The sequence below is a fragment of the Simochromis diagramma genome, unplaced genomic scaffold (genome assembly GCF_900408965.1).
Source record: "Simochromis diagramma unplaced genomic scaffold, fSimDia1.1 OVJJ01000682.1, whole genome shotgun sequence".
NCBI classification, from domain to species: Eukaryota; Metazoa; Chordata; class Actinopteri; order Cichliformes; family Cichlidae; genus Simochromis; species Simochromis diagramma.
Window position 1 is genome coordinate 3,765,323 of NW_024387359.1, and position 27,026 is coordinate 3,792,348.

A 27,026-nucleotide genomic window follows, 5' to 3' on the forward strand; every position below is an offset into this window, starting at 1 on the left:
ATTGAATCTGTATTTAAGGTCCTTTACTAAACACCAACCACACTTTAATCAGGAGCTCACAAAGACTTACTATTTTCCACCTAAAGCCGCTTTTGTTCTTTATGGTGGATTATCTAAAGTTGTTATTATTACCATTACCACCATTATCATCATTATTATTATTGTTGTTGTTATTGAGTAGTTTGAAAAAGGAAAAATGTGAGTTTTTATTCTAATGTAGAAAGCGGGTATGAGGGGAAATTGTGCCGTTTATACTGCCGTGCAAACATCTCTGAAACGTACGGCAGTGGTTTATGTAAAACTTATTGATTTTTACAAAGTCCACCTTTTTTCCCCTCCATTACAAAATGGACATGTTCTCCTTCCACAGTCCAAAGCCTAATAGCTTTGGATTTTGGGACGAGAACATGTCCATTTTGAGAAATATTTTGGGAGGCAAATTATTCAAATTTCTTTCTCTCTCGGGTTGTTAAAACAACCTTCCACTGTGTGAAAATGAGAAGTATTGATTGATTTGATGTAAGTTTTTGTAAATCATCCATTTATTCATAAGACCAGCTTTACTTTTTGAGGACCCTGCGGTCTGCATCCTAACCAGTTTCTGAATAGCCTGTGTATTTAAAGAATAAAAGAATTTTATGAAAAAACAAAACTCAACCTGCCTGTTATCTTTCTGAAAGTTAAAATAAATAAATAAATAAAATATTTAACTGGCGTTTCCACTTGCTTCACAGAGTCAGGCCCACAGACTCGCCACTGTTGTATGCTGCACAGCCAGGCCCTGATCATATGCTGGGGATGTATATATGTAAAAGTTTTCCGATGTACACTGGTGCATGTCTATACAAAGCTCTAAAATTCAAAGCCCCAATATTAAAGTGAACTCCAAAGTTAATGGGGATTTGGTGTAACTTAATTAGCAATGGTGTGATAAGTGAGCACTTGGAAGAGTTGCACTTATGGGCCTTACTGAACTGGCCCAAAAGCGAGGTGAAAGTGAACTAGTTTATCGGGTATTCACCCGACTCCCTATTAGTCATGCCATCCCTGCCCACAAATCTGTCAGGGGAAAAAACAATGACTTCTGTTTTATCTTCATTCAGTTGAGAACAAACAAGCAAGTATCAGCTGAAGAGATTCAGATATAACAGAGACCTTTAAGGCCTCAAAACAGAACCTTGAGGTGAAGTGGAAGAGGAGCTTTACTTGGAAGCAGCCACAGAAAAGGGTCATTCAGATAAATAAAACCACCGCAAAAGCCAAACCCCTGTACACACAGTATCTCAGTCGATTGAGCACAATGTGATGGTCAACAAAATCTAAAGCATTTTAGCAAAACTCCCAAATTACACTTATAGATCACATAAAACTACACGGTATAAATGAGACAATACTGTCCAATGACATAACACATGCCAAATAACAACAATAAAAAAGGCAGACTTGGTTAATAGAATAAAAGCACATTCAGTCTGCACTAGCCTTAAACTGGTGGGGTTTTTTGCACTTTTGCTTGAAGGTAGCTATAGAATAAAAGCATTTTATCTCTGTTACTTTTATTGCATTATAACATATTACATAATTATTACATAATTATACAAACTTAATTAAAGAATTAAGTTTGTATAATTTTTAATGATTATCATTAAAAACATGGCGTATTATCAAATTTTATTGATCCCTGGGGGAAATGTACAAGCTACCCAGCAGTGTATGAAGCAAATCAAAGTAGCAACATTAAAAGGATTACACTGATAAATGGGCATGCCCTGTATAATTAAGTGACAGGATTATTTGGGGGTTGCTCATTGTGCAGTAATGTGAGCCTTTTTGAATGCCTCACCTGTAATCGGGTTTCACAAGGTGACAAAATATAAACAGATCTTTAAGCTAAAAGATGAAAGTCCACCTATTTGTGTGAGTGTTTCGTGTGTGGGCAGATCTCTGTGTAGGGATGGGTCGGTGTGTGTGTGAGGGGGTGTGGCTTTTTTACTATTCTATCTCAATTTTCCCCAAGTGCTGTTCATTCACATAGGCTGCTTCCATTAAACACACAAGGTTACAGAGATGAGTGGACGAATAGGAGACCTGAGCCCAAAGCAGGCTGAGAGTTTAGCTGAGGTAAGACATTTACAATTAACGTTATGCAGATATATATGTTCAGTTGAATGGTTTAATTGTTCTTATCTATCAAATTGTTGTATCTGTGGGCTTGAGGTAGTGTCATATGCAGTAACTCATTGACACTGGTCTTTGGTCTCATCAAAATTGGTTGATATTATGCTGTGAGTTTACTGGGGTGTATCTTTTTTTCCCACACAACGAAACACACCACTTTATGTTAATGTCTTGTCTTGTAACATAAATTTAGGGTGGTGGGTTAAGCCTAGAGGAAAGTTTAACTATTCTCTTTTTGAATAAATTGAAACTACAAATAAATAAAAAAATCATTTTGTAGCTTGAACTGATGAGGCCAAGTTAGTACTTTTTGGGCCATTAACAGTCTTTATTATAAGCTGGGTATCTCCTGGTTGTAGTTTCATATATTTGTATGACCAACATATATTTGATTGCCTGTGATTGCACACTGTTATGTACAGACATGAGAGTGGTATCAAACCTCTCTTACTTTGCAATAAAGCGACCAAGTCTAATTCTGCAAATGTAAAACTGTTCCTTAAATAATAAAATAACTTTGTCTTCTCTCTGGTTCTCTCACTTCCAGTTTCGGGAGAGGATTCAGGACATCCTTCCAAGCTTGCCTGCGCAGCATGATCACTACCTCCTGCGCTGGCTCAGAGGTGAGACTTGCATTTATGTACAACACACACTGAAACCACCTGTTTATAGCAACAATCACCCAAGTCTAGAGTGACTAAAGACGAATGTAAAAAAACAGAACCAGCTGGGAAAGATGAGTGACAATTAACAACAAAAAATCACGTGGAAAGGAGAGATCTTCGATTCAGTACATTAAATGTATGCCAGTCTCTCTTTTAAAGAGGCTGCCATATGTTTAATAAATCGGTTTTACTTTGACACATATTTCATATATGTTAGTGTTCTGTGTATTTACAAATATTTCAATGAAAGTGCTTAAATATTGCCACTTACTGTTAATTTATTCTTCTGCCCTACTACAAGAATGACTTTGTCAATCCAATTACTTATCTGACTCCAACCCTGATATGAAGTGTGCATTCTCACTGTTCAGGTGTGTTGAGAAGCTGTAACTATCTTAAGATAAGAAAGATAAGATACTTAACGTTGAGTGAAACACAACAAACATATAACAAAATAAGTGGAAAGGTATGAGGGTCAATAAAAGTTAAAAACGAAACGTAAACCAAAGTAAATTGACTCAAATAAAATAAGGATGAAGTCGGATGCAAATATGAAATTATTTATTAAATAACAAAGTAAAATGTTTCAAAAATCAACAAAGGAAAAATCTGATTTCAAACGGCTTAATGAATATAAACAGCACATATCAGATGGCCCAGCGTAACAGAGGCCAGAGCATTGTGTTTGCGTCTGTTCTCTGCTGTAACAGTGAGCGAAAAGATGATTCTCTGCTACCCAGACATGTTGTATTGTAAGGACTATTGGGTGACATATTAAAGATTTCCTGTATCAGTACTTGTGGCAGCTAACAGGCATAAAAGCTGTTAAAGACCCTCATATAGAGGTTAAATAACTAATAATGCTATAAATTAGAAGATTTCAGTAACGGGATATTTTTGCACAGAATGAAAGCTTGTGGTATACCACGAACTTTTCATGGCTGCCATTATACTCTACAAGTATACTGGCAGCCTTATAATGCCTGAGGCTACCTTCAGTCTCTGGTAAACTCTGATATTTAAAGCAGTTGAGTAGGAATAAACAAACAAACCTGTTCCGAACATGAAACTAAATCCAGTTTCAGTGCAAGAGTGTAGCCATACCAGAGCTGGAGGGTTCAGTATCGGCAGAATACTTCTTTCAAGGGACTGATCTCATAAATATAACCTATGCGTTCATGTTGATTATCTATTATTGCCTACAAATTTGAGTTTTTCTTTTCTTTTTGGGGGGGAGGGAATACTGCATTATATTAAATTTCATGCTTCTAACACAAGAGGGGCAAAACTTTTTACGTAGTAAGTTTATTGTGTCATTTTACTAAACGATCTGAATCTGAAATGCGTGGTATAAGGACTCCAGACTTTTAATAAGGTGGTTTTAAATCAGTCTTCTTGTTAATTTCCACTGCCAGTGAAATAAAAGTCATTGAGTAATGCATTAAACATGTGAGCTTAGAATGAGGGAGAAGGCCTCCCTTTCTCTGAATAGCATTGGAATTGCATTCTATCTGATGCTGTGTTTAAGGGTCCAGTGAGACCTAAAAAGAAATCAAACCTGACTGGAGATAAAGAAACATAGTATTTTCACATGGGCTTATACTTGGAAGGAAGTTTACTAACATACAAAAAATAATTAAAGATTTTATATAAAGGAAGTGGAGTAAATGAAGTAAACATAATTTAAATGTGGAAATATACCTACCTCATACAGTACTCGAGTAAATTCAATTATCGCAACTGATTATGTAAAGTGTAATAAATCAGAAATTAGAAGTAACTTCAGTTTTATTATGCTAGCTTGTGTTTCCAGTTATTAAGGTTTAATGAATGGTGATGATTTTTACCCCCATCTATTCTTTCCATACAAGCAGAGCAGCTGCAGGAAGAGCTGATATACATCAGAAAACATTGTTGTTTTTAAAAAAAAAAAAAAAAAAAAACCTTTTCTGGCTGCATTAACTGACTTTCCATTCTTTGGAAAGTCAGTTTATCGAATAACCTGTCAAATTAATATTACTGAATCATGGTTAGTGGTGGCTCAAACAAAAGAGGACCCTTCTATCATAGAAATGTATCAGGATAAATTCTGAATGTATTTATTTGCATGAATAGTCAATGAAAATGTGCCATATGTGCAGTTTTCACATATGGCACATATAATCATTTTTGATTTTTTTGTACATTGCAGTTGATTGACTGAAATAAATATGACCCAAACTGTTAATTTTCACATTTTCTGTTTCTACATTTTGAATCTAAATTTCAGATTGATGTAAATATCAACCTGAAATTTGACCTCATTCACTCTGCATTCACTCTGAAAACTTCTAATCTGACATATTATTCTGTGGTTTGCATGTGATTTAGTTTCTGTTGATGAGTAACTTGTTCCATGTGTTAAACAGCCTGTAGCTCCTGGTACCCACACACCAAGAAGCACTGCAGAATGAATGTAAACATTTGTATACTTATAAATACTAAATTAATTAATTATTAAGCATTTACTTCAGTGATAAAGCACAGAAACTAAGATCATAAAGAACTGTCAAATGAACATAATACCAAATGTGAAAAAAGTACTACCTGATTAGGATGAAATAATTACTAGAATGCTCAATTAATAAACAGTAGCTTTAAACTACCATCAAAATGGGTTAAAAATTGCTTCCCTAACCTTAAAGAAAAATCACTCATCTTGGGTTTCTTGGTGCCCTCCTGATCCACCACTTGAAACTGATACTTGAGCTGTCAGTTGCATTAGAATTTGCATTACTTAGGCTAGCTAGGTATGTCTTGAAACTAGTTTTTGTGAATGCAAAGGTGCTAATGACAGAGGGGGGGGTTTACAGAGGGAATTCATTTGTTGTTGAACAAGTGCTCAGATGTTTCATTTTTGGGGAATAAAAAAGAAAGCTTACATGTTCTTTTGCCTACTAATGTTTAGATTAAACAGCTGATAGATGTAGCATATTGTCTGATTTGTAGTTAAATCGGGATTAACTGCATGGCACGTGTAATAAAAGATATTTAAACCTGCTCACATACTCCCAATGGGTATAAACTACCCAAAAAAGCAAAATAAGACAGACAAAAAACAAAAAACCTTTTTAACCTACATGTTTGAAGCATGGGTTCAGTCTGTATCAAAGACTGAAATGTTTTTTATTTCCTGTAATCTGATGGAAAACATGTATTAAAATGAAGTGCATTTACATGCTGTAGCTACAAATGTCACTCTTTTGTTTACCCTCCATTCCATGCAGCTCAAGAGGGGAAAAACTGCCCAGAAAAACAGACATGAAACATGTTGTCCCGAAGACACTTGTGTTTTTAACAGAACTGCATTTTAAATTTCTTGTACTGATAAAAGCTGGTAAAGACTCACTGCTCAATGTTGCACTCTTTAACTGAAACATGATGCTCAAACTTGAAAAGACTTTCCGATAGAACATGTCTCCTCCAGCTTCTTAGCACAGACAGGCTACATGATGTATATAAAATATGGGCATGGATAAACCTGGACTCTTTCTAATGGCCAGCAGTGAGCCATTACTGAGTCAGACTCAAAGAAGTCTAAGCTATTGACTCATCAACTCTTGTGATCTGTGACCTCAGTAAACAGTTTGTGGTTTCAGTGGCTAATTTCAAGGCTTACTGAACACATCATGATGTTTACTTTTAGTTCAAAGGGAGGATAAAGTACAGTGAAACTGACCATTGGGCTTGCAGTGTCCCTCTGTTTCTCAGTAAGATCCACTCAACTTTAATCATGACTGAGTTTAAACACCAAGATGCTGACAGTGAAAAATCTCAGCCTGAGTTCTCTGCTGCTCAGTTTTCTCAAAATCCTGTGCTTTAGTTGGTATTTGATGATAAGACAAGAAATCAGTAATTAACTGTCCTGCTTTTGACTACTTGCATCTGTTCTGTGTCTGCTTCAAAAGGTTAACCATATATTTTATACTTGAACCAGAGCAGGATGATGCATTATGATGCATTCAGGGAAACAGCCCCCCCCCCCCCCCCCCCCTTGAAAAAAAACCCCTGTGAACTCAGTCATGCCATCTGTTGCCTCTCTTTCCGCTAGGCTAATGACCTACTGGCTGCCATCTTTACATGTGACCTGTTGTCTTATGTAATGTTTTAGCATTTAGTTAGATAAGGTTACCTTCCAAAAAAGTTGTGATATACTATTTTTATGTGAGATATAAAGTGGCATATATGGCATAACACTCTCTACTAAAATGCGGTGTAGTAACAACAATGCCCTTTGTTTGGTTTTTTTAATCAGGTTATTTAGGAAAGCCTTAGTCGTCTTTCAGTTAATCATTGATTTCTTACCTATCACTTTTGTCTGACAGTTTAAAGAGAATGAACATGGAGTCAATGCCATTCTCAGTGTAAATGTTTGTTTTCTGCTGTGCAAAACCAGACTTGGTTTGGTCTCCAAGCTTGATCAAGAGTAAGCTTCAAAGCACTGACTGCTGCTGTTTCAGCTGAGCTACAATTTAATTAAGTTGTCCTGGTGATTTTTAAAAAGACTGATATTTTTTGTCTTTCTGTATTTAACAACACAAAAGTCAAACTGAGTTCTAAATCTTTATGAAGTATCATGAAATAGGTAGAGCTTTGAGGGCAGTCCCTACGAGAATCTGACATAGTTTCTAATCATTTTGAAACTTGACACTAGCTTTAGTTTTGTCAAATTGTAAACTGCAGTAAAAGTATCATGTCAGCTGGTCAGTGCATTCACTCCTTGATGCTACCATGTGAAAGAACACATCAGACCATGCATTAGAGTTTGACTGATTAGTTTAAGGTATGGTTCGAGTGAAGAACAGATTACAGTCTGGGTGATCTGGTTTAGAAAGTTAGACACAGATTAGAATGCTCGTTTGTTGTTTTCACCTTTCACCAACTACAGCACCCATTATACATGTGTACATGGGTGCTGGACGATGCTTCAACAGAAACCAGAACAGTTCTACAACAACAGCAGTGTGACACTGCATATTACCATCAAGGTCTAAATTCCCTCACTCCACACCACGCATGAATTGATTCCCTGAATCCTGGAGAACATCTGGATCTGAAAGCCTGTGATATGTTCTTGACAACCTCAAGAAAATGTCTCACAATTTTGCTTATTTTAATTTGATATGTATTTCAAAAATGGTAAATAAATCTTTGGTGAATTTGTTGATTAGGATTGCGTCCAAAAGTCACATTGTTATTCAAACCTTTTTTTATTATAATTTTTAAAATAATCTGACAAAGAAACTAACTAAAAGACACACAACACCAATTAATTTCCCTGTTGAAGCTAATAATAGGGTAAAATGTTTGAAAGAAGACACTTTTCTAGCAAAAGTCAGCTCTGACTATTTCAGATCTTTCTGAACAGAGAGCACAAATGCTCAGAAACAGTGTTTTCTTGGTTGGAGATACTGTTACGGCATTTTGAATCAGTGACTTAGGTGATTTATGCTCTGATCAATAATGCAGGGCCCTGTCTGTTCACTCAGCTGTTTAAAGGTCCATAGTTCAGAGGGACTCAGATAAACGGGGTCCCTGTGTCTGCAGTTCAATATTTGTGTTAACCTTGGCCAGTCTCTTTGCTTGAGTAAAAAAAAAAAAGTATCATAAGGTTTCTGTTTTATGATCATCAGATATTGTTAATGGTCTTTTAAGTTTACTTTCCTCTTCTGTATGCAATCATGATCAATCTACTTAAAGGGCTAATTATTTGTATTAAAATGTTTAATATTGCTTGGATAGTATCATGGCTAACTTTTTAAGGATTCTTTTTGAAAACATTTTTTTCTTTATCCTTTGGTGGTGATTTGTTGAGATAGAATAGAATAGCCTTTATTGTCATTGTACAGAGTACAACGAAATTGGAGTGCCACTCCCTTGGTGCAAGTTTCAATAATAAATATAAATGTAAAATATAAAAAGTACAAAAAAACAATCGTAAGTACTCAAACAATAGTATGTACAATATATACAGGATAGCAGTATTAATATAATGACAGTATGAATAGCAGCATAATATAATGACAGTGACGGTATGGAATAGGTTCAATTGTTTTTGTGCTTATTTACTACGGTGATAGCTCTGGGAAAGAAGCTATCCCTGAATCTGTTTGTCCTGGTTTTATGTGACCTGTACCGTCGGCCTGACGGTAATAGTTCAAACAGTTGGTTGCTGGGGTGAGAGTGGTCCTTGATGATATTGCCAGCTCTGCTGAGGTACCGAGAGTTTGCAGTGACCTCCAGGCTGGGCAGAGAGCAGCCAGTGATCTTCTGGGCTGTGTTGATGACCCTCTGCAGTACTTTCCTGTCTGCAGCTGAGCACCCTGCATACCATGTTGTTATGCCGTACGTTAGGATGCTCTCTATGGTGGCTCTGTAAAATGTCACCAGCAGCCTCTCCTCCAGGTTGTTCCTCCTGAGCACTCTCAGAAAGTGGAGACGCTGCTGGGCCTTTTTAACCACCGCTGTAGTATTTGCAGTCCAGGAGAGGTCATCAGATATCTGCACGCCCAGAAACCTCATGGAGTGTACCCTCTCCACACAGCTCCCGTGAATGTAAAGTGGGGCCGGGTCTGCTCTGCCCTTCCTGAAGTCCAAGATAAGTTCTTTAGTTTTCGTGGTGTTCAGTTGGAGGTTGTTAACTGAACACCACTCAGTCAGTCTGTTGACCTCATCTCTGTAAGTCCGACTCGTCCCCCCTTGAGATGAGTCCAACCACTGTGGTGTCATCCGCGAACTTTATGATGGTGTTTGAGAGATGGGTAGGGGAGCAGTCGGATGTGTAGAGCGTAAACAGGAGTGGACTCAAAACACATCCTTGTGGAGACCCGGTGCTGAGTGTGATGGTGCTGGACCGGTGGGGGCCGAGTCTGACAGACTGTGGTCTATTTGTCAGGAAGTCCTTGATCCAGAGGCAGATGGGGGTGGAGAGTCCCAGGTGAGACAGTTTCTGGACCAGGATCTCCGGGATGATATGATTGAATGCTGAGCTGAAGTCCAGAAAGAGCATTCTCACATAGCTTCCTCGGTGCTCCAGGTGACTCAGCGCAGTGTGGAGCGCTATGGTGATAGCGTCCTCGGTGGAACGATTTGTCCTGTAGGCAAATTGGTGGGGGTCCAGAGTGGGAGGCAGACTGGCCCTGATGTGCTGACAGACCAGTCTCTCAAAGCACTTCATCACTACAGGCGTAAGTGCAACAGGCCTGTAGTCATTTGGGCTGGCCACAGCTGTCTTCTTGGCGATGGGGATGATGGTGGAGGTTTTGAGGCAGGGCGGGACGGTGTTTGATGACAAGGAAAGGTTGAAGATTTTAGTGAAGACTCCGGTCAGTTCATCAGCACATGCTCTGAGAACCTTTCCATGTATTCCATCAGGACCTGCTGCCTTCCTGGGATTCACTGACCTTAGAACACACCTCACTTGATGCTCCCTAAGTGTTAGTGTGCCAGTGCTGGGGGCGGGTGGAAGTGGTGTGGCAGCTGAGGGCCTGGTCGTCTCAAAGCGGGCGAAGAAACGGTTTAGATCCTCAGCCAGTGAGGCATCAGTCCTAGATGTTGCCTGGTTATTGCTTCTGTAGTTGGTAATGTGATTGATCCCCTGCCACATTTTTCTGGGGTCGTTGTCAGCAAAGTGATCTTCAATCCTCCTCCTATAGGCAGCCTTAGCTTTCCTGATGCCTCTACTCAGGTCTGCCCTGGCCGCCCTATACGCAGCCCTGTCCCCTGACTTGAAGGCAGTGTTGCGGCTTTTTAGGAGGGATTGCACTTCGCTATTCATCCAGGGTTTTTGATTTGGAAACACCCTGACCCTTTTGTCGACGGTGACATTGTCAACACAGTTCCTGATGTACGAGAGTACAGTGTCCGTGTACTCCTGGAGGTTGTGGCTGGAGAATAAATCCCATACAGTTGTTGAGAAGCAGTCCTGCAGTTGAGAAAGATGTTTGAGAAAAAAGGGGAGAGTGAAGAAAGATTTCTTTTCAGGTGTCCTATAGTTTTCCATTTAAAAAGTAATAAACTGGCAACCACAAACCAAATTAAAAAAAAAAAAAACTATAAAGGAAGAAATGTATTTTCTTTGTTCTTAGTTAAAATAGGTATTTTATTTTCCCAGAAGATGGTGTCTTCTCATAGTGTCTCACAGTATCCTGGCATTTCAGTGTTACAGAAGTGGCGTTGTCAGTTTGATTGTATGTGTCTAATGTGGGATTTTTTTTCTTTTCTTTTTACCAGCCCGTAGCTTCAATGTTCACAAAGCTGAAAGCATGATCAGGAAGGTAAGCTCTGTGTTGTTCAGACGGTGAGAGCCTGTTTGCTCTTCAAGTACCCAACTAACACCCAACACGTATTTCTACCTGGTGCTGCTTTTCAAATCTCTGTACTAAATGTATTAAATCCATTAAAACTGTATTTACCTTTTAGATATTACATAAAATGACGAGTTTATATAACACAGCGCAATGTTAAAGATTAATCCAGTGTTTGATTTGTGGCCCTCTTTCTAGGGAATTTAGTTAGTGACTCTTTTCATGTTCAAGGACAAAGTAATATAGGACAATGTATAGTAAAGTAAATTCATGGAATTAATGGATCAGACTTTATGCCTATAGTTTTAGGGAACCTAGTGCACATATTTCCAGCTATATATCTTTTCAGAATTCACAGTTTAAAATAATCCTCATTGTGATTGGCTGAGTGATAAAGTGATAAAGGCACAGGTGAGTTGGGCTTATGAAATACACAACCAGAACTGTGTAGTTGAGATGATCATATTAGTGATATCTGCTCTCACTGACATCAAACAAATCCAAGAGTGGAAAAACTTAGTGAAAGCAGAATGTTTAGAACAGTCTGAGGGCAGAGCATTGGACTCACAGAGGTTACTTAATGGACTCTTTGTCTGAAATTCTAGACATATTTAATATAAGCAGCCAACCATTGTAACAGTATATACTGTGTATATGAAACAGAAAATAAAGTAAAGCATGAAAAAAGCTTCTTCCATTTCAAAACATGAAATCATTTCTAGAATAATAGCTATAGAGTGTCTTTGACAGCTGGAGCATTTGTGGGGAAACACATTATTCTGTGTTTGCCTGGTTTTTGTAAGCTTTAGTCTTTAACTTACCCAGCCTTGTTGTCTTCGACCTCTGCAGCATGTGGTGTTTAGGGAACAGATGAAAGTAGACACCATCCTATCTGACTGGAAACCTCCAGAGGTAACCTACTGCATTTTCTTTTTAGCTAATATTTGTGTAAAAGTAGTCTGAACTGAGGATGAAGGGGACTGTTGTTAAATGAGCAGTCTTTCAGACTCTTTAGTTTTTGAAGGTCACATTTTTTTCTTTATGAATCCATCTCTCAGGTGATTGAGAAGTATGTATCTGGAGGGATGTGTGGCTATGATCGTGAGGGAAGTCCAGTCTGGTACGATGTGATTGGCCCTCTGGATCCTAAAGGTCTGCTGATGTCAGCCACCAAACAGGACTTCCTGAAGACTAAGATCCAAAACACAGAGATGCTACGGCAGGAATGTCAAAAACAGTCTGAAAAGGTCAGCCAGGAGTTCTCTGTTCTTCCCTTTCCACTCCTCTCTGCTCGTCTCTTCTAATGTTACTGTGTCTCTCTCTCAGTTGGGGAAGTACATTGAATCCATCACTCTAATCTATGACTGTGAAGGACTTGGATTGAAGCACATTTGGAAACCTGCTATTGAGACCTATGGAGAGGTTTGTTATCAGCTTTTGTAACAATCACCCACTCATACACATGAAACATCTATGTGTCATTACTGCTTTCGGCCATGTAGATCCTCACCATGTTTGAAGACAACTATCCTGAAGGCTTGAAGAGGGTGTTTCTCATCAAAGGTACATAAGACCATTTGTCTGCATATTTGATTTCCACGTTCTGTTTCAGAATTTTGGTTGATAATTTGTATCTTTTGCTGCAGCGCCCAAAATGTTTCCTGTGGCCTACAACCTGATCAAACACTTTCTGTGTGAGGAAACACGGCGCAAGATCATTGTTTTAGGAAGTAAGACAACTTTTCTTTATCCCAGTGTTTTCTGAGTCTTTACTTGATCTTGATGCTAACATTAGCATGCTGAAGTAACAAAGTACTTGCAAAAAGCAGAAACGGGATTCTGAGACCACCCATGTGAAAGCCTTGCATTACTTGGCTACGTCTAGAAATTTTGTCCATAAAAATTACAAACAGAATGGATGACAAAGGGCAGCCCTGGCGGAGATCATCATGAACTTATCGCCGGCTATGCGGACCAAGCTCTTGCAATGTTTCTATAAGGACTGAATGACCGCAGGTCTGGTGATACAATTATAAAATCGATCATCGACCTACTGCCTAGAGCTTCCTGGTGCCATGTGGACCACCATGTTTTAACTTATGCTAAAACATGGTGTTTGTTTTGGACAAACTGTGGTTTGCACAGAAATCCAACAATAAAACACAGCTTGGGTTCAGATCCAGGAGGCCATTCCTCCCAATTATGCCTCTCACCCAGGGCAACTCTAGACTAACACAGAGTCCATCCCGGCTCCAGGAGACTGGTTCTAGAGCCCAAGCCGTGCGTTGAGGTGAGCCCAACTATATCTCATGAGGATGAGCTGGGACGAATCTCTGGTGGGCTCCTTCCCCACTAGAGAGTTGACATCCCATGTCCCAATCTTGGTAGCTGGGGATCGATCCACCAGGGCTTCTGTGCTACCTGGCACACATTGCACCTGACCCCTATGGTCAATATGCAGTCTTTCTTATATTTACTATTTAGAGTTTATAATTTTACTCTTTTCATCTACACGAATGTCAACCTATAAAGGAACTAAGGTCATGAAACAAAGCAGTCTTATTAAACTAAAAAGTTTTAAATTACAATATTGTGTTTACAGGTAACTGGCAAGAAGTGCTACGTGAACATATTGACCCAGATCAGCTTCCAGTGGTGTATGGAGGAACTCTGACTGACCCTGATGGAGACCCCCACTGCAGAACCATGGTGAGAACAGAGGGAAAGACTGATTAAATACAATGCTGTTCCTCTAAAATTGGAGACTAAAGTGATGCATGTTTTTGTGTATTGTGGTTGCAGATCAATTTTGGTGGTACAGTTCCCAAGTCCTACTATGTGCAGGATTCAGTGAAGGTTCAGTATAACAAAAGTGTGACCATCAGCCGTGGCTCTGTCATCCAGCTGGAGTATGATGTTCCTGCAGCCAGCAGCCTCCTGAGGTACAGCAGGTTTATTCTGTGTTCTCAGAACAATGAATCACTGACTTGTAGTGTGTGTTTGTGGTGATTTAGTGATATAGACTTTAAAATTAAATTAAAAAAAAAATACTAAAGCTGCCACTCATGATGAATTCATTATTGCTTGTCAGGTGGCAGTTTGCCAGTGATGGAGCAGATATTGGGTTTGGAGTGTACAAGAGGACTAAAGAGGGCAGCCAACAGAAGATAGCTGAAATGCAGCAAGTTCTACCCAGCGAGCGCTACAATGCACACTTGGTCCCTGAAGATAGCTGCCTCACCTGTCCTGAGCCCGGAGTCTGTAAGTAACTCACAGCTGTGTGTACAGGTACTTTTGCAGTAATGTCTGCAGAATTAGTCTGTAACAATGAAAATTGCTCATTTCATTTTGCTTCCAATGCGCCAGACTTTCTTGTTATTTTTTCTTTAAGTGGACTTGAGCAACAGTCCTCCAGCTTTCTAAAGATCTTTCAAACTCTAGTCAAAGACCATTTATATAGGAATCCTTTTTGTTTGTTTGTTGAGGCACTTTAACAATTGACATGTGAATCATTTAAGCATATTCAAGGCTCCTAACTCAAGGGACATAACGGATAACTTAAATTCAATTTTAAATTGTAACTTTACGTACCTCGTTACTAGCAGCCTGTTGTAAAAACACAAAGCACATCATTTATTCCCTTTTCCTTAGCTAAATGTCAGACTGCCTTTCAAACCACCAAAGATAACAGTTTAATAGGCATACAATAGTACTTTTGCACTAACAAGGTGATTCCCAAAGAGCTATTGGCCAAAAACTTGGCATATCTCAACATTGTATGCAGTGGGTCCTTAGAAAATGTGAGGAAACTGTCAAGTGGAGGACAAAAGAAAATGTGGCAGACCTAAAAAAATTACCTACAGCAGATGAGAAGTTGAGGTATACCAAATTACATAAAAACTGGACTGAAAATCAAGTGCCAATAAATGTTATGTAGTGATGACTCCAGATGTGAAATTTTGGTTTAAATTGTCATTGATATCAGGACAGAGGTACAATAGTGAGTGTCTTACAGTCATAATACAGTGAAGGCTCTCGCTAATCCAGTATGACCTTTATGTGAAAGCAGTGAGGGATCATCTGGACAGAGAATGTAGCAAAAGGCTAGCTCTTCTTTGGATGCTATAGGGTGTTCACATATTCAGAATCAACAAAATTCTTATTAAAACACAACCTGTCACATTTATAGAGTGATTTAGAAGTGTAGCTGTAACGCGGTGATTTCCCTTGTGGGATCAATAAAGTATTTTATGTGTTTACAGGATGATAGCTTTTCTTAGCTGTTAGTGACTGTATCCTTTGCTTTGTGCAGATGTGCTGTGTTTTGATAACAGCTACAGCATCCTTCAGTCCAAGAAAGTGAGATACAAGGTTGAAGTTATTCCACCGGCAGATGTTCTGATGCAATATCCACGCAGCAGTGGTGATGGAAGGCTACAGTGAGGACACCCACAGCTGAGAGGACACAGTTCTGATCTTTGTTACTAGTTAGCTATGTCATCCCATCGGGGCTAAATTACCTCCACTTCTTCCACTGTGTTCAGTATGTATGAATTCATGATACACACATGCATACATTTGTTGTAATTTTATTACGAAGTGACTTAAAACCAGGCTGAATTTGGGGGAGTCACAGCTGAATCTGCAGCTTTCTTTATCTTAATAGAACTTTTCACTGATTAAAACTTGAAGTTCACCTGACTAATTGCTAAACAAGCCATGATAGCTGATTTTACTGGTCACTTTGAATCAGCAAAAAAAAAAAGTTTGTGAACACATGTTATTAACAACATCACCAGTCAGACCAAGATGATCATGTATTTGGAGATGTTTTTGTATACATCTGATTCATTTTGAGCTCTGTTTTTGGTATCTACCCCCTCTCAAGGGAATTATCTGGGGGGGTTCAGCCCCATTTTGATCACAAACTTTATGTAATTCATCTATATGTAGTCTGTGAGTTAAGCTTGTGAGGGAAGTTAAACAAAATATCTAAATCATCAATCAATATATATTTCTCAATCAAACGCTAAATCATGAGATAATTTCTGAACATGTATTTACACATACATTTAGGACACTGTACACATTATAATTAAACACTGTTAGGTGTGTTTGGCTTCTTAAGGCTTGTAGTTAATGTAACAGATGAGTTACTTTAATTGGAGAGCTTTTCACAGACTTCTGAAGGTTTACTTCAGCATCTTTTAGTGGTAGCTTTAGCTAGTATTGAGTGGTACATACAGTATTATTAAGGGAAATATTAAACAAATTGAGAGAAATAACAGGGTTGGTTTGCCCACGGTGTAATGTAGCCATTGTTTTCCACTGCAAAGAAGAACCATTCAGAACAACAGTGACAAAAAGAAATGTTTACTTTATACAGCATTTCAAACCAGAACCACAATTAACTGTACAAGCTCATCATTTAATACTGAAGGACCACATTTGTAAAGATTTACTGTGTTCTAGTAATTTTTGTAATTAATATGGTAATATATTAGTAAGATGTTAATATATACGTGCTTTGTGAAATATAGTATAATATAGGTGCTTTGTATAAGTGCGTCAGTTTGGGATGGATACAAGGCAAAAGGCCTTAAGTTTTAAAAGGCCCCCAACATCATGTTTTTGTTGCCATATTTGTCTCTTTATAGTTATCCTGTCTGTGTAGATGTGTTCAGCTCATTGTGGTAGTTTTGCATCTTGTACATAGTTTCTCTGTCTTAATATTGACATGTTTTGTTTTTGTAATCTGGGCCTGTTCTATGAAGAGAGTTGAACATATCCAGGGTGTCTTTTTGTAATCTGGATTCATCCACTAACCTGGTTATTAGCTGGTTATCAGCTTGTACGTTTCATTATTTTTTAAAAGAGAGTTTTAGGTTTTATTCTGCTGCCTGGATTGTTATTAGCTGTTTGAGAGCATGTAAAGAATAAATATAAAAATTGAATTCAAATGAATGCTTAGAGCTGGAATTTGGAACATATCCTGCTCAACAACAGTACAATTTACCATGGCAATATACCCTCATAAGAAGCTAACTACCTTCATGATACAAAACACGCCAGGATTAACCAGTGGAAATATGGTTTAAGAGGTTAAGTAATACAAACTTCCGTGTTAGAGGAAACACACTGTAAAGTAATACAGTATTACAAGTGTGCATTTTAGGCACTTTGGTGGGTAAGATTGGAACAGAGCTACTACATTTAAAAAAAAGTTTAGCCTATTTGAAAGAAAGAAAGGTGTCATAAATGTAGACTGTGTAAATTAACCAACTTAGCAATATCACAATTCTATCTTTTAGACATGTGAGAATAATGGATTGTAACTGACTATTTCTTTAAATTTATATTTAAAAGACAGTGTTAATTTTTCACCTATAGACTCAGTTGTGTTTAACAGCCTAAGAGTAAAAAAAAAAAAAAAAGAAAAATAACACCAGAACGTAATGGGTAGGCTTAGTTTATGTGCAAATTGCATATAAAGTCCACAAGTACAAATAGTTTTTCTGGTTTGGGATTGTATATTAAAGCTTAAAGAACAATAAAATTGCTGTAAAATTGTTTGGAATTAACAGAAAAAAATCTTATCTTGGTGTAGGCTCTGCTTGGCTTACCTCTACCTGTAGGGAGAGCCCCTGAGCTACCCATCCACTGACTGACGTTTCTGTATTTGACTGGTGTTAAAAGCACATGGTACTACAAACATGCACAGAGGCAAAACAGTCAAATTACTTTCTGGGGCTATTTATCAAATCAAATTCTGAAGTTTTGTTTGATAAGTGTACCTCCACTCTGCTCAAACTGGATAATAATGGCCTTTATAATTACTGATTGCTGCACTATAATCTCTTGAAATTAAAGATGTACATAATTATAATTGATCCACAATCTAAAGAAGCATGACGTCATGATGTAAAATGATGCTGGTTTATTTCTTAATCATTGGAAACTCTGTCATTGTGGAATTTTAATAAATAAATTTTTATTCATAAATACAAACCTTTTGTACTGTTTTTTAATACAGTATCCCTTATGTTCAAGCACATGCAAGTGTGGTATTACAGAAACACATAATAATCAGTATGTGACTGCAAACTTTCAGCTTTAATTCTGTTTGTTTAACAAATACTTTAGATTAGACACTGTTTGGGAATTACATACATTTTTTTTACATAGTCTCTCATTTTCTGAAGCGTCAGTGACTGCCTGAAGTCTAGAAGCCATAGACATCACCATGAAATCAAACCATGTGAAAGGAACAAACGTTCAATTCGTTTTAAAATTCGCATGCTGTGACTAAAGAAAAATGTCTGTGTCTGTGCACATCGCTTTAAAAGAGGAAATCGGTCAGAATGCTTCGTAATGTGTTCAGTTAGGGTTGTTCCCTGGACCCAGGCATCGGCAATACAAAATAACAACAAATAAACACAAAAAGACTCACATAAAGAGACAAAATAGACAAAATGGCACGGAGACAAGACGATATGATAACCATTGTATTTGTATTAATTTTGGCACGTTCGGCCCCTCAGAAATAAGTTTACCTCAGACCTAAGTACAGTTTTGATAAGCGGTGTGGCCACTGGGTGACGCTACAGGAAAGGACTTTTAACGTTATTGGCTTATTACATAACAGCTAATTAGCGAATATTAGGATCTAATAATAAATAAAGATGGCTAATAAACACTGTGCACTGGGGGAAAAAAATCCGTGACAATGCAGTGATGCAGTAATGTAATAGTCAACCTCGGAAATTATTAGGCTTTTCCACATCTTAACTGAACTGATACAGACAGCTTATGTAATTATTATCATTATACAAACGGGCTATATCCTGGCTCCACAGAGTTTGTCTCTCAGGAAATAAATAAACGTCCCCTGCATCTAGCATCCCTGGCCGGGCATCGTGCCAGCGGGATGCAGGCTGGTGCAGGATGAGGATGGAGGGCGGGGGGGGGGGGATGTACACAGATGCCATGTGCCTTTACATAACCGCAACTGGCTTTGGATACAATTGGATGAGAAATCGGTGGCCAGGAACAGCAGCAGCAGCAGCGTTCGTCCTGCTGTGTGCCGCAGTGCCCCGAGCCCAGCGGGGAGTAACGTGGCCGGGCACTGAGGCGGGGGGAGTGTGAGTGTTGCTGCAGAAAAATGATAGCGAAGCGTCACCAGGAGCGTGTGTGACCTGCAAGGAGCGTGAGTGTGTTTGTTTATCAGCTCTACATGTCGCTGTCCGGCAGTCGGTGTTAATGTGTGTATGTGTCCGTGTATGAGTGAGCGTATGTGAGAGATAGCGGGAATGGGGGGAGAGGGCGGAGCTGCTTGGACATGAGTAAATGACGTCAGCTCCCAGGTCGCCGAGCACAGAAACAAACATGGCGACAGAATGGAGTGGACAGCAGGGTTACATTCTCACCGTGGTTATCTGTCTGTGGAGCGGCCGGACAGAGTCGGTGGCAGCCGCTGGGCCCGGTGTCAGCGGTGGAAGGGGAGGCGGCGGCGGAGGCGGTGGGAGTCAGGTGCTCGGCATGAGGCTGGAGAGGAGCAACAAGCCGGCCAGCACCACTGACGAGGGTGTCATCCAGGTGACCGAGGAGAGCTCCGTGCAGCTCCGGTTTTACGGGGTCCAGCTTCACTCGGGCGCCTGGACTGAGATCCAGTTCACAGAGGTCAAGAAGGAGGAGGAGGAGGAGGAGGAGAAGGGGACGGTGGTGGCGGCGGCCCGGGGCGGCAGCGGCATGATGGACGCGCTCGATAAAACTTGTGCGGATTTCACGCAGGACATCACCGTCGGGAACTTCATAAACGTGAGCAGCCGGGGCACGTCGGGACTGCTCAACGTGCACATTAAGCCGCTGCGCAAAAGCGACCAGAAGAAAGAATACGCTCTGTGCACGTTGAGCACGGACGGCAGGTGGGTGCAGCTGGGGGACAGCGATGGCCGGATGCTGGTGGTGGAGGAGAAGAAGTCGCTGCTACCCATGTGGCTGCAGGTCATCATGATCTCGTGCCTGCTGGTCCTCTCGGGCATGTTCAGCGGGTTGAACCTGGGGCTCATGGCGCTGGACCCCATGGAGCTGCGGATCGTTCAGAGCTGCGGCACAGACAAGGAGAAGAAATATGCGAGGAAAATCGAACCGATCCGCAGCAAAGGCAACTATCTCCTATGCTCGCTTCTCCTGGGTAACGTCTTGGTGAACACCACCCTCACCATCCTCCTCGATGACCTCATCGGGTCAGGTCTGGGCGCCGTGGTCGCCTCTACAATTGGCATTGTCATATTTGGGGAGATCGTCCCCCAGGCGCTGTGCTCGCGTCACGGGTTGGCTGTGGGAGCAAACACGATCCTGCTCACAAAGTTCTTCATGTTCCTTACCTTTCCTCTGTCCTTTCCCGTCAGCAAGCTGCTGGATTTCCTGCTGGGACAGGAGATCGGCACTGTGTACAACAGAGAGAAGTTGGTGGAGATGCTTAAAGTGACAGAGCCTTATAATGACCTGGTCAAAGAGGAGCTTAACATGATCCAGGGAGCCCTGGAGCTCAGGACCAAAACTGTGGAGGATGTGATGACTCCCTTAGCCAACTGCTTTATGATCCAGGCAGATGCTGTGCTGGACTTCAACACTATGTCAGAGATCATGGAGAGCGGATACACGCGCATACCCGTGTATGATGAGGAGCGGTCCAACATCGTGGACATCCTGTATGTGAAGGACTTGGCCTTCGTGGACCCGGACGACTGCACAAACCTAAAGACCATCACCAAGTTCTATAACCACCCTGTGCACTTTGTGTTTCATGACACAAAGCTGGATGCCATGCTGGAGGAGTTCAAGAAAGGTGGGTGTGCATTGACATAATCTAACACCTGATGATGTTTTGTTCTGAAAATCTGCAACCTTCATATCACCGGGGACCTAAACCTGTGTGAGCTCGACAGCCCCCCCTCTCTCTGTTCACCAGCACTATTGATTAGTGGAACACCACAGCCTACACACACACACAAAGCACATTTCATCATCGGGGCACATGTTGTACTACTCTTATAAGGGATCAGGGTTGAGCTTTTAACCTGCTAGGCTGTCAGGCTGTCAACCTGATAAGGCTGTCATGAGGGCAGTGTATGTTTATGCATTCACTTATTAAAGATTGGAGAGCTTTAATTGTCCCATGCACAACAATACAACTAGCATAGCTGCAGTATAAAATTGAAACCCAATATGAAAAGGAATAAAAAGAAACTAGACCGCAAACACTTATTTGGATAAACTGTCATATAAATGACAGTTTATTAAAAAAAATCCATAATATGTTTCTAACATGTGAAATAAGAAGTGCATCTAAGTTAATGTTATCATTGTGTCTGCTGAATATTTCTTTCATTAATCAAGTGATTAAGTCAAACATAAGGCCTAGATTAGTGGCTACGTGGCTGTTGGCCGTTTGGTGCCACTGGCTGATTTTGCAGGGTACAAAAATTAGCAGTAAGGTACATACATACATTTTTCACTGTATGTGAAAAAAGTAGTATCAAGAGATAACGAGATTAGCTGTGGTCCACCCACCCAATTTCTGAAATGCTTTTCTAATTCGGTGCACATCTGAATATTTGATAGTTTTCCCTTCATCCTAGTGACCAAAATACTACCCAGAGCTTAAACCACAATAAGATGGTTACAGTCAATGTGCGCTGCTGGTGGTCTCTTTGATATCCTAGCATTTTTTTTGTAATGATGTTAGCCTGGCTCAGTGTGGAAAAAGTTATTGACCACATAAAGCTAATCTGAGAATCTAATTGAGCTTTATGTGGTGAGGGTGACACCCCCAAAGTGTTGGGTCATAAAATTGCTTAGCAATATCTTGAACCCGCAGTTCACACTGATGTAAAGAAATGCAGCAACTTGCAGTTCAGACCTAAGAAAAAGTTATCTTTTTCTATTATTTTTGTTTGAAAAACATTAACAATTAATTTCTAGAAAAACTGCTGATCTTGTCCTTTTCAGTGTCAGATAAGAAGTAGGGCAGCATTTACTTTTCTTATCAGTAAATACGCATATTTAGATAATTAATGGCAATTCATTTTTGCCTTCGAATAATTCAGTACACACTCTTCAGCCACTTGGAACACTAGAAATCTAATACACAGCTTATACTTTGTTTTCCAACATTTTAGTTCTTATGTCATATTCAGATATATATCAATACATTTTAATATAAGAAACAACAGTAAAAGGTCATGTTTCTGCTGTTATATTTTTATAACCGATAAATCTGTTCATTCTATATTTTTGCAGAGAACTGACTGACACATCGCTATGCTATAAGAGTGCAGTTTCCTTGATTTCAATTATATCCACCCCTCATTTGTTCCAGGACACCATGATTGTGATGACAAAAATCTTCATTTAAGCCTTCACAGTGGAACTTAATGACTCCCATGGATGATGTCATGGTGGCTATCTCCATCTTTTCTGTTCATGAAGAATATGCCAAACTTTAGATGTTCTTAACATTTTATCCATTTTCAGTCATTTTTGGTTATTCCGGTAACATTCTGGCTGTCTGTCAGGGTTATATTGTTGATTGTCATTTATGCTTAGAAATATTTAACCATATATGCTTAGAGGTGTATAATCGATTGTGTAGTGATAGGATGTGTGATCCTTAGTAGTCTGCAAAGACTTTGTGTGCATTCCAGAGTGTTCTGGCATACACACTCACACCCTAGGGTCATGAGAGATCTCGTATCTTCTCTTACTGATATTCTGACCCCCCCACCCACCCACCCACACACACACAGACGGTGCTCTTTGTTCACATGTGTACCTATGTTAATGAGCCTATGTATATTCATGTAACCTCAATAAAAGAGCAGTGTTACGAGGGAGCAGACAAGAGCAACTGGGGTCAAGCGAAGGAACGGCGTTTGTCCAGTTGGTCTTCCTTGTATACGAGAAACATAAAGAACTTTGCCTAATCGTGTCTTGCTTTGCTGTGTAGCAGAATTGTCTTGAACATTCCAGCGAATAGGTTTATGCTACGAACCTATCACTGTCAGTTTTAGTTTTTTGGAACCATAAGAGACTAGATTTAAATAGAAGCTGGCAGGCTTTATCGGTTAATGCTGTCAGGCTTGGTTAGAGTCCATAAACTGAACAAATTTATTGCACAGGCACGGATACCTGCTAATTAGACATAGGTTTACAAAATCAAACTTCAGTCACCAAATGGTCTATACCCCACAGTTGGCCATATTATTTTGCAAATTATTACATTAAAATGCTCCAGAAGGGACAGACAGTGCAAAGATAGTGTAGAGGACCAGTTCATTGACTCCAATTAATGAAGATGTCGCCTAGGAGATCCCGATCAGTTATACCTGATACCCAAATTAGCCACACCACTCCAGCATCCAAATGGATATATTGTTTTTTTTTTCTTTTTTAATGTCACTCACAGTACATTTGTTATGAAGGAGGAAAGTGTTCATAAAGGACAAAACCATTTTTATGCTAAATAGTAAAAATGCTTTTGATAATGTAAAGTTGGGTATCAACCTCAAGTTACTTCTAGAGGAACTGCAGTTTTTGTCACTTCACATTTACTTCATTTTTCACCCCAAAGCTTCCCACTTGGTGTTAACATACTTGAGCTGTGCAAGTTTGCATATAAGCACAGCTCAGTGATAAAGATAAAGCAGAATCCGCACCATTTAAAACAATGTCAGCAAAAGTTAAAAATGAATTTGTGGCAGGGCTGTGATGTTAGATTGCATTGAATCTGCCTAGTAAAGTGGCTTTAAGTGAATGTAAAAGTAATTTTTAAAAAGTGGGGAAAAATCAAGAATACAAATGTCACCATCAGAAGCATTTCAGCTTACCAGAAACGACAAACTAAAATATTTATAATTGTGTGCTGCAATGACTTAAACCTAAGTGGCCACAAGTTACTCCTTTAATTAAATCTGGCTGTGGATACCGCTGATCATCTCTAGTCAGAGATCACCTCTAGCCTAATCACTCAAATCATCCGATTTGTGCTGTTTGATGGGACGAAAATCGGCACGTTCAGCCGTACAGGAGTAGTGCCAGAAATCCACTGATATACACACCTTGAAAGCTGAGCTTAATATCATAACAGCCTTGGCGCTACAGCTGATTGTGATGGTCTTGCAACATATCAATGTGGTTTTTTTCCCCAGAGACATTAAAAACATTGCATTTCATTCTTTGACATTACATTTATAAGACTGTAGATATGAAAAGAACTACTTTATGAAGCTCAGTCATTGTGGAACTGGCTGCATGCCTCATTTCCACTCCAAATTGCAAAAGAATTAGTGTAATTTCAGCTGTCATTGCAAATAAGCATCACCTTCAGCTGTGGCTTTTTATAGCATCAAAGCCCAAGTCCTGCATGCATGATGCATAAGCCTAAATAAAGTGCCATTTGTCAAATTACCATGATAATAGCAAAACAGGAAATCAAGGTCTCCATAGTATTTTAGGCAATCTGATGTCAATAATTCAGTTTAAAAAATTGGATTTTTATATTTCAGCCCATTAACATGAGCACATTTTTCAACAACATGAGCACATTTTTGATGAGAGACACTTTTTGTTTAAGGTTAGAAACTGAACTTGTCTGCTAAAAATGTGCTGCAAGGAGATGGCATTCAAACCTCCTGTGGGGGGTGGGACTGATGGTGGTAGTAGTGCTGTCTGATGTATGAGTCATCATGTCTTTGGCTGCTGGCTACCACATTGCTAGGACTGCACACTACAGTGCTAGCAGTCGTGGCTTTGTTTGGTCATGGTAGGCTGTCTTTATGATGGGTCATAAGAGACTAATTCTCACTTTAATAGTTTCATAGTTCCAGGTGAAATATTTTGAGTGGGAGGGGATAATTTATGGGAGCTTGAAGCAAATTAGTGAAGCATCTGTGGTTTTGTGAGTTACCCAGTGGTCTATTTTCCTACCTTTACAAGTGGGTACAAGTGGCAGGAATGAACTTGCTTTGAAGGGTGCCTAGGCTCAGCATTAGAGATCATCAGGAAGGGCTCAGAGTAGAGCTGCTGGTCCTCCAGAGTGAAGGGAGTCAGTTGATGTTGTTCAGGCATCTGTCTAGGAAGCCTCCTAGGTAAGGTGTTCCAGGCATGTCCAAGTAGCAGAAGACCCTGTGACAGACCCAGGACATGCTGGATGCGAAAACCTCTGTCTCCCCAGGCGTGGAGGAGGGAAGTGGGCATCTCTGCTTAAACATGTCAGAAGAAAATTGAGGGATAGTTGTTTTTTTTTTAATTTTACAATAATTTCTTAAAACAGAACATTTTTTAAAATGTTTTTAAAGCACATGTAGGAAGAAGAAAGCTGTTTGATAGAAATCTTGATGTCAAAGTCATTTTTTTTGCCTCATGGGGCAAATGTTTGAATCTGTTGGCTGAAGCTGCTCACTATTCAAACTACTGATGATATATTGATGCACTGAAAGCACTAAGCCTCAAACAGTGGCTGTTTGAGTACATGAAGAACTATAAATTATATAATATATTTATATGTATGCTGTGAATCATTCAGTCATATTCAGGCTCTTAACACCAGGGATAAACCAGTGTCATGTCTACACGTAATGGACAGCTTGGCAATTAATCAATTTTAAATTAAATTATTAGGCACCTTGTTGCTTGAGGCCTTTTGCAAAAGCACATACGGTAAGTTGTTTCCTTGTATTTACTGAAACTATAAAACTTGTGAAAGATAACAGTTTCACAGGCATGCAATAGTATTTGTGTACCATTAAGATCTCAAAAAGCTATTAGCCCAAAATCTGGCATATCTCAGCATGGCATGCAGAGTGTCCTGACAGAGGACCTGAGAGATACATCAGCCTATGGTGTCAAGGTTGCTGGTGAAAGAGTGGCTTTCAAGAAGCTATACTTAAGGATGGGAAATGGAGAGAAAAAGCTGAGGTATGCCATTACACTAGAAATGGATTGAAATTCAGTGTTAACAGGTTTATGGAGTGATGAATCCAAATTTGAAACTTTTGGTTCAAGTCACACAGAGGAAGTTAGAAAAGAAGTACCACAGTGAGTGTCCACAGACATCTAGAAAACATGATGGAGGTTCTTTCATGGGTTGGGGTTGCATTTCAACAAGTGGTATTGGGAATATGGTCAAAAGTACATTCCCAATTAAAATAAATTAAAAATTTTGCATGGTGGTAGAGCTTCAACATGCAACAAAAAGAAATGGGAGTGAGACAAAAAAAATTTTGAGCATTTTACAGCTGATCAAAAGTTTAAGATCACATGCCTTTAAAAGGCCAAATCTGTGCAAAAATGTGGATTAATTGTCATTTTCTGTCAGGTAGTCACACTGACATTCTCATTGCAAAGGCAAAAAAAAAATTCCCTTTTTGAATGTATTCGGTTGTTGAACTGCATAAGCAGTTTCTCTCACAGTGTGCCATCACTGCTGAGGTGGGACGCATTAAGACAGTCATTTGGAATTCCTTAAATGATCCGGAGGATTATGGAACAAGAAAGTCAAGTGGAAGACCCCCAAAAATTTCAGTGCTGGTGTCTTGACAGACAGCCACTGGACGATTCTCGACCCAAATTAAAGCCGTTACTGGTGCAGACTGCAGCCCAATAACCATCAGATGGCATCTGAGACTGAAGGGCTTCAAAAACAAAAAACGTCTTCAAAGGCCTCGTCTCCTTGAACTCCCACAGAACCGACAGTTTGGACTTTGCAAGAGAGCAACAAACATGGGATATTGGAGGTTGAAGAAAGTTTTATTCTCTGACGATAAAATTTTTTACC

At 39.5% G+C, this 27,026-nt stretch overlaps 2 protein-coding genes across 6 annotated transcripts in view; both read left to right on the forward strand.

Annotated features, from left to right (window-relative positions):
- The first annotated feature begins 1,582 nt into the window (after positions 1-1,582).
- On the forward strand, positions 1,583-17,622 carry LOC120718740 (SEC14-like protein 2). The gene is made up of 12 exons (XM_040007412.1): positions 1,583-2,121; positions 2,726-2,801; positions 11,115-11,158; positions 12,038-12,100; positions 12,247-12,435; positions 12,515-12,610; positions 12,691-12,751; positions 12,835-12,918; positions 13,791-13,897; positions 13,991-14,130; positions 14,280-14,449; positions 15,501-17,622. Exons 1-12 carry the CDS (start codon positions 2,068-2,070, stop codon positions 15,629-15,631), a joined length of 1,215 nt encoding a protein of 404 aa, XP_039863346.1. The 5' UTR covers positions 1,583-2,067; the 3' UTR covers positions 15,632-17,622.
- Positions 17,623-19,162: 1,540 nt separating this feature from the next.
- The window catches only part of LOC120718737 (metal transporter CNNM4-like), a 36,644-nt gene continuing 28,780 nt past the window's right edge, over positions 19,163-27,026 (forward strand). For 2 of the 5 annotated variants that reach the window (XR_005692551.1, XM_040007410.1), the window contains exon 1: positions 19,167-21,038. Coding sequence is in view for 3 of the 5 variants with exons in the window: in XM_040007410.1 (XP_039863344.1) it covers positions 19,535-21,038 (1,504 nt within the window). In the remaining 2 variants the exon portion in view is untranslated. Of the gene's footprint in view, positions 21,039-27,026 lie in introns of all 5 variants that reach the window. The other 3 variants (XM_040007408.1, XM_040007409.1, XR_005692552.1) reach the window with 3 other exon arrangements.